A 7,995-nucleotide genomic window follows, 5' to 3' on the forward strand; every position below is an offset into this window, starting at 1 on the left:
CATGGGACTTTTGCCCCTTCTTTGGAGAGTGACTGCTCAAGGCTTCAGCTGGGAAAAAGCCGAGTGAGGCCAAGAATGAACGACCTTTAAAAAACAAGCCGTTCCCTTCGGCCTCCGAATTGGCACTAAATGGCGATTTCAAGGCAAAAGAATAGTATGAGCCAGGCCATTTGGAGCCAAGTGACTGGCCCAGGGTCACACGGCGAGAAAGTGTTTCCTGTCTCCAGGCCTGGCTCTCTCCCCGCTGAGCCACCTAGCTGCCCCCCAAAGTGATCTTTGACAAACGTCCCTTGCACTGGCTCTACCCCTCCTTGAGCTCCTTTTACCAAACCAGACTCCGGTTGCCCCAAATCTAGAACCCGTGGACACCTGCTAGATGGAGGTGGAGGCTCCCTCCTGTCTCTGGGATCCAGCTCTACAAGGGGAGACCCCTTTGGCTCTGGCCTTCCCAAGTTCAAAGACAAATACGGATGCCATCCCAAGTGCCCCTTGTTTATAAGGCGGGCTGTAGTGCCCTTGTGTAATCGCACACTTATGAAGCGCCTACTATGTGCTGGCCACTGGCAGGGACACAGGTTGGGGAAGCTCAGAGCCCTGTCCGTGGAGGAGTTGGACTCCTGGGATGGAGACCAGGACGCAAGGTAAGACATCCTCCGCAACGCCGACCCGTTCATTCCTGGTGTGGCCCCATCTTCCTGCTTTCTGCCAAACACGGAGTTCGACCCGAAAGCAGGAGGTGCCAGTGCTGGCTAGGACAGGTCTTGGCATCCCTCATTCTAGAAAATCCCCATTAATCCTTAATCTTCCCTAATTAGGAGATTTCCCCAGCCTGCCTTTCAGGCAGTAGGTAGTGCCAGGGGGAATTGGGCTGAAGCTTCTCTCCAATTTCTCCAGCACCTCCCCATTATTTCTCTCTCCAAGTGTGAATTCAGTCCATGAAGGGCATTCAGACAGACCTAAGGCGTGCCTAGGAAAAGGGCAAGTCCACCTCTAAATTGGCTCAGCAGATTAAGAGCCACACCTAGAGATGGGAGGTCCTGGGTTCAAATCTAACTCATTTGGCTCCCACCGCTTAGCCCCTGCTGCTCTTCTGCCTTGGAACGAATACACAGTATAGTTTCTCGGACAGAAAGTAAGGATCGTTTTTTTTCAAAGTTATTTGTTCCCCAAAAGGGCAGTTTGGCATTGGAAGCGCACAGGGCAGTTATGTTTGTCTCCCGGTTCTCTGGGCCTGAGATCATTATTTTCCTCTCTCTAATCTCCCCCACCCACCCAGATGCTAACAAGGACACACATATTTCTCTCTCCAAGATCTCCCTGTCCAGAGAGAAGCTAAGCAAAATCCAGAGCCTTGAAGAAGGCAATAAGCTAGGAAGATTCCCAGGAGCTCTCAGATCTTCAGAACTGGAAGGGACTCCCGAGTTCATCTAATGCAATTTCTTTTTTCCAGATGGGGGACTTGAGCCCCAAAGAGGGGAAATGATTTGTCCAAGGTCACTAAGGCTAAATGAGGGAAAAATGAGACGGGAAGTTGGGAAACTTGACTCCCAGGTCTCCAGTGCTTCTCCTAGGCCAAGCTGTACAAGTGGGAAGTAATGGAAACTTAGAAATAGGAGGAAATTCTGAGGAAGGGGAGATGCTTCAAAGAAAACTCCAGGGGAACACAAGAGGCAATCCAGGTGTCCTTCCATGGGCACTGGCTGGTCTGAACTCCTCCACACACAGACACAGACACAGACACACAGAGGAAAACCAGGCAGGTTCCTTGTGGCTGGTACCCTGAAGCCTCCATCCTGATCTGATCTGACAAAACTTTCATTAAACATTTCCCTTGCATCAGGAAAGGCTAGGCTCCCCGGGTGGCAGAGCCTGCCTTCTACCTGCCCCCCCCCCATCAGTGGGAAGCTGATCCCCATTGCCTAGGAGAAAACCCAACCAGATGCCATTGTTAGTTATTAATCCTCCCAAAGCTCACACTGTGGGGGAATCGGGCACTTGGGGGCCGGTGGATAGCCTGTATGCCTCCCACTCAAAGGAGAAGCTCCTCTCCATGTGTCCTTACTTTTGCCAGAGCCCTTTTCTTCCCATCTTAGGATAAAAAAATATATGTTTGTTCCAAGGCAGAAATGTGGGCAATGGGGGTTAAGTGACTTGTCCAGGGTCACAAAGGTGGGAAGTGTCTGAGGCCAGATTTGCACCAGGGACCTCTGGTCTCTGGGCCGGGCTCTCAATCCACCCCACTACACTTCAATCTAGTCCTCCAGAGGCCACACTTGGGAGAAGCTCATTTCCTCAGCTCCAGTTCCCACCCTGAGAACACACATCTGAATTTCTATGGATTCCCTTAGCTCACAGAACTGTGACCTAATCAGCACTAACAGTGCCTCTGGAGAAGGACTAGCAACAGGCTGCCCTTCTGTTCGAGCAAGCAAGTGAGCAAGCAAGTGAGCAAGCAAGCATTAATGAATGCCTGCAAGTGGGAATAAGTCCTGGGGATACCAGAAGAGGCAACCCCTCAGTCCCAGCCCTTAAAGAGCTCATGTGCCAATGGGAGACACAGTAGGGAAGTGACTCAGCCCATACAAAGTCTATAGAGTAAATGATCTTGCAGGGAAGGAACTTGAGGTGGTGGGGACAGGAGGACCAGGACAAGTTCCCTGTAAGAAATGAGATTTGGGCAGTCTTAAAGGAAGCCAGGAGAGATGTCGGGGCAAGAGAAGAGAGAGCATGCAGCAAGGGCAGTTCATGGGCTGCAGCCGGAGGAAGAAAGGGCAAGGAGGCCAATGGGGGATCAGAAGAGTTTGCAGAGGAAACTAAAGCATAAAAAGACCAGAAAGGTAGCAAGAGGCAAGGTGGGGTTTCTGTTCATTAAGTTACATGGAGAAATATTGTTTTCTGACTTTTTAGGATTCAGATTTTCTTTCTCCCTCCCTTTCTCACTTTGCCCAAGGAGGTAAATAGCCTGATGTTGGTTATACTAGTACTTTTGTGCAATATATATTTCCATATTGCTCACATTGTGACAGAAGACACACAGCACACATACAATAAAAAGCTCTTGAGAACCAGGCAAAGCCAGCCTCAGACACTGCCTAGCTGTGTGACCCTAGACAAGTCACTTAACCCCCCTTGCCTAATCCTTACCACTCTTCTGCTTTGGAACTGATACTTAGTGTTGATTCCAAGATGGAAGGTCATAATGGAAATAGAATGGAAGACAGAATGCTTTGATCTGCGATCAGATTCCAATAGTTCCTTCTTTGGCCGTGGATAGCATTTTCATCATGAGTCCCTTGTGGTTATCCTGGGAACCTGCTTTGCCGATAATGGTTTAGCCCTTTACAGTTGATCACTGCATAATATTTCTGTTACCGCATACACTGTGCTCCTGGTTCTGCTCACTCCACTTTGCATCGGTTCAAAGAAGTCTTCCCAGGTTTGTCTGAACTCATCCTGTTCACCATTTCTTGGAGCGTGACAGTATTGCATTACAGTCATATACCACAATTCATTCAGCCATTCCCCAACGGATGGACACCCGCTCAGTTTCCACTTCTTTGCCCTACAAGAAGAGCTGCTAAAATGCCAGGTAGGTCCTTTTGCTCCTACCCCATCACTTTGGGATGTGGCCCCGGGACGGGGCAAGGTTTGTAGAACAGGTTTCTTATTTGATCTGAGAAGTCACAGGAAGCTCCTACTTTATCCAGTGGAAGATTGCCTGGTTAGGTCTGCACTCTGAGAAAGTGACTTTGGCAGCTGAGTCTCAGAGTCTGGAGTGGCGAGATACCTGAAGCAGACCAAGGGAAGGCCAGGGTAACAGTCCAGGCAAGACCATTCTCAGGGTGGAAGGAGTGAGAAGGGAACAGAGAAAGACAGTGCGAAGGCACAACTGGGAGTTGAGGGAGAGCAAGGAGCCCCGCTAATGGGAGAAGAATGGTGCCCTCCACATGAATAGGAAAAGCTGGAAAACCAGTGAGAGAAAGACAATGAGCTTATTTTGGATGCGCTGAGCTGTTTTGAGCTGTCTACAAGAAGTCCAGTAAAAGATGTCCAAAAGGCATTGGGGATGTATAAATGAGCTCAGGAGGGAGACTAGGGCTGGATATATTTATCAGAAAATCATCTGTATAGGGAAAAGGGCTGAAGCCTTGACAGTTCATAAGATCACCAACTGAGACCGTATATAGAGAGAAGAGGGCTCAGGACAGTCTTTGGGGGCACACACAGTGTCATGGATGGAGATATAGCAAAAAGACCAGGAAGGCTGGAGGCTCGGGAGAGCAAAGCCATGAAAACCTGGAGAGTATCCAGAAGATTAGTGCTTAATAAGTGCTTGATAATTGCGTGGGGGGAGGGGGTGTTGCTTTAGTGAATAAGGGGAGTTTCTTAAGCTGGGGAAAAACTGGGAGAGAAGACTCTGGGAGGGGAAGGGAAGGGAGAGGAGTCCCCTGGGACATATAAGAGTTGGTAACAATAAAGGTCTCTAAAGGGAGGAAGGATGGGTCTCCTGGGGAAAATAAAGTAAGGGGGAGGGGACTGCTGCTGGGGGGGAAGGTCACTTGAAGGAGCATGGGGCCAGTGTGCTGAAGTGGAAGGAAGATGGTCAAAGGGGGTGCTTCTAAAGTGGATAAAGGATTTCTCCTGGGAGAAAGATGGGGGAATTCTCCTAGGGGGAATAAGGAGGTACTTCTGGGGGCTGGAGTGGAGGAGGAGGGTCTTCTGGAGGGAGATGAGAAGGTAGCTATCACCTGGAGGGAAAAAAAGAGGGGTAATCTCCTAAGAGGGAATAGAAGGGGAGACCTCGTGGAGAGGGACAAAAATCAGAGGTCTCCCGGAATCCTGGTGGAATCAAGGAAAGGGGCTTCCTAGAGGGAACAAAGGGAGTCTCCAGAGGACCATGACAGTAGGTTCCTGGAAGGGTAAAACTGGGAGGAGGGGGAATCTCCTGTGGGAGATGGAAAAAGTAGGAGCCCCTAATGCAGGGAGTCTCCTATAGTGGGGGCTCACGGAATAAATTAGGAGGAGCATTTCCTAGGGGAATTAGTGAGGAGGAGCCTTTCGAAGGGAACAAGGAGACCAAGGGTCTCCAGAGAAGAGCAGGGAATCTCCAGGGCAAAGGAGTGCGGCTGGGCGGGGCCGGTTACCACGGAAACGGGGCGGGGCTAGAGGGCGTGCGGACCGACGGGCGTGGCCACGTGCGGTGACGTTTCTGCGTCGGGGCGGGTCGCGCGCTGACGTCACAGCCTCGCGCCCAGTGGTGTCCGAAGAGGGAGAGCGGCGGCGCGCGTCTCCGGCGACTCCGGCGGCGGCCCCAAAGCGCTAGGAAGCTCAGCCCCGGGGGTGGCACGGGCAGCGGCGCGAGCTCGCTGAAGAAGGCGCGAGCAGCCCAGCATAGCCGGGCGGGACAAGGGCGCGTGCGGCTGAGCCTCGCCGAGGGGACCCTTCAACGCTAACCGAGGCGGCCGACACCGGAGACTCCTTTCCCGGTGCCAGCCGCCCCGCCCTCCTGTCTCCTGAGCCAATCGGGCTTGGAGCGCGCTAGCCTGCCTCCCTGAACCCGCCAATCGCAGGCGTCTTCTTCCGCCCGCCAATCCCGGCCAGACAGGTGCGAAGCCCGACGCGACGGGGGCCAATCCTCAGCAGGTCCGGGCCGGGACTCTGGGCCAATGAGAAGGCGCCCTGGGAGCGTCGAGTGACGTGCGCCCCCGCCAATCGGAAGTGCGAGCCTCTGGCTCTTCCTGGCGGCGCACCTATCAGGGCGCGCGCTCCGCGGCGGCTAGGCCAATCCGGAGGAGAATCGCTTAATCTCTCCCCTCCCGAAGAGTTGGGAATGTCCTACAAACCCATAGCTCCAGCGCCCACCAGCACAACCGGCTCCAGTACGCCAGGGCCCGGCACCCCCATTCCTTCAGGTGAGGCAGCGGCCAGATGGGGGAGCAAGATGGGAGGCTCCAGGGGTCTCGAAAGGACAGACAAACGTAGAAGCTGGGCGGGGGGATGCCTAGGGGAGAGAGCGAAATCGGTGCTGGACTAACACTGCTGGAGTCGGACCCTTGGGGTTCTGAGTTCAGTCTTCAAGAGGATCCCTCTAGCTCTGGCGGGCCACGTTCCAGCCCCCAGTTCCCATCCCTGTCGTGCCTCCTTGTAGGTTTAAAGATCTCGAGATGTCCCTTATGTGCTCTAAGTCTAATGCCTCAAAACTCAGATTTGCCGCCTTCTAGGTAATGAGCTCCACCAGCTCTGGCTTGCCAAGTTCTAATTTCCAAGGCCCCCAGCTTGTTCTGATGCCCCCAAATGCAGACTTGTCACGTTCTAGGTTCTGAGCTTCCCCCCTTCACGTGCAGCGTCCAAGACGCAGCCTCATCTGACCTGTCGATCCTAGGTTCGAATGCCTCCCAGTGCCACGCTTAGGTTCTGAGGCCCCTCCCAACTCCCCATTCTCTGTTCTTAGGCCCCTCTGGGCTCTGGCATTCTGTATTCTCTGGCCGGAGCCACAGAACATTTTGGACCCTAAACCACTAGTTCTAATGGTTCCTAGTTCTCTGGGTTGAGAAGAGGCCTCTCAGGGGAGCAGGAGGAAGAGGAAAAGGGCAGTTGGTGCAAAGCAACAGGAGCCCGGATGAGAGGATCTGGAGTTCCATAGCTCTAGAGAGGAGAGGAGAAGCCGCACGCCTAGTAGCTCAGCCCCTTCTTTGGGAGGTGGAGCACTTTGGGGGCTGAATGCTCCATGCACTGATCTTTGTCACGTGGGAAAGCTTGTAGCAGTCTGGGAGGAAGGTCAAAATAAAAGGGGTCAGTAGTCAGTCAGCATGCATTTGTAAGGGGCAGCTGAGCACTGTGCTGGGTGCTGGGGACCCAAAGGTAGAGGGAACAGTCTTTGGAGCTCCCATTCTGATGGGAGAGACAATTTGCAAACAGCTAAGTGCCCACCAGATGCATGCAGGCCATATTGGGGGTACCAGCAGAGGTGTTTGGCAGTGTCAACTCCAGGGGGAAGAAGGGGCCACCGAGGCGCTTGGGGGTAATGCCACCACATAACCAACAGCCTCCATCTTCCCCATCCTTTGCAGCCACCAGTGTCCCATCCCCATCGGGCTCAGTGCCTGGAGCCGCTGCCCCCTTCCGCCCCCTCTTCAATGACTTCGGGCCACCTTCCATGGGCTATGTACAGGTGAGTGGCAGAGGGGGGCAGAGACTGGCTGGGTGCTGGCTGGGGGACAAGGCTTTCACCAGCTCTTCTTCTTCAGGCTATGAAGCCCCCTGGCTCCCAGGGCTCCCAGAGCACCTATACAGACCTGCTCTCCGTCATTGAGGAGATGGGCAAGGAGATCCGGCCCACCTATGCTGGCAGCAAGAGCGCCATGGAGCGACTGAAACGAGGTGTGTGGCCTCCGCCTCTCCCACTCCCCTGCAGCCAGTGGGGTGGGCTGTCCCAGGCTCCCCACAAATACGTCTTCTCTTTTCCTCTCTAGGCATCATCCATGCCCGGGCGCTGGTCAGAGAATGCCTGGCAGAGACAGAGCGTAATGCCCGCACGTAACGGCGAGCTCCCCCTCCCCACCCTATGGACCTTCCACCTATTTGCATCACCTTTTGGAGCAGAGCCCCTCCCCCTGTGCCCTTCTTCTCTTCCGATCTTCGACCTTCTCCTGTCCTGTGACCTACAGCCATGCCGGGTGGGCCGGGAGAACCTGGATCCAGCCAGGCGCCAGCAGCAGAGCTGATGCCTCTTGGCCTCCTTTGGTAGCCCTATAGCCAGCAGGTGTCTGCCAGGGAGTCCTTGGCCCGGGCATCCTCCTCCCCACCCCCAGCACAGTACTGACCTTCAGCCCTCTCCCCTCTGCCCCACGCTGGAACTCCTCCCTCCTCTGGCTGGGGCCTCCCTGGCACCCGCCACCTCCCAGCCCTGCCTCTCGGGCGCTTGGGGTGGTGCCTTTTCTCAGTGTCTTTTACTAAAATGCTCTTTTCTATAAATAAAAGGAGATTTGGAGTTGT

General features: G+C 54.0%; 1 protein-coding gene across 3 annotated transcripts; it reads left to right on the top strand.

The window, feature by feature from the left end:
- Nucleotides 1-5,200: 5,200 nt before the first annotated feature.
- Nucleotides 5,201-7,995, top strand: CDK2AP2 (cyclin dependent kinase 2 associated protein 2). 3 transcript variants are annotated; one of them, XM_001362872.4, is made up of 4 exons: nucleotides 5,201-5,912; nucleotides 7,071-7,171; nucleotides 7,248-7,380; nucleotides 7,473-7,995. In XM_001362872.4, the coding sequence occupies exons 1-4, from the start codon at nucleotides 5,831-5,833 to the stop codon at nucleotides 7,538-7,540; spliced, it is 384 nt and encodes a 127-aa protein (XP_001362909.1). In that variant the 5' UTR covers nucleotides 5,201-5,830; the 3' UTR covers nucleotides 7,541-7,995. The 3 variants fall into 3 exon arrangements, with proteins under 3 accessions (XP_001362909.1, XP_056657185.1, XP_056657184.1); XM_056801207.1 differs by having other exon boundaries at nucleotides 7,248-7,995; XM_056801206.1 differs by lacking the exon at nucleotides 7,248-7,380.

The sequence above is a fragment of the Monodelphis domestica genome, chromosome 6 (genome assembly GCF_027887165.1).
Source record: "Monodelphis domestica isolate mMonDom1 chromosome 6, mMonDom1.pri, whole genome shotgun sequence".
In the NCBI taxonomy this organism is placed as follows: domain Eukaryota; kingdom Metazoa; phylum Chordata; class Mammalia; order Didelphimorphia; family Didelphidae; genus Monodelphis; species Monodelphis domestica.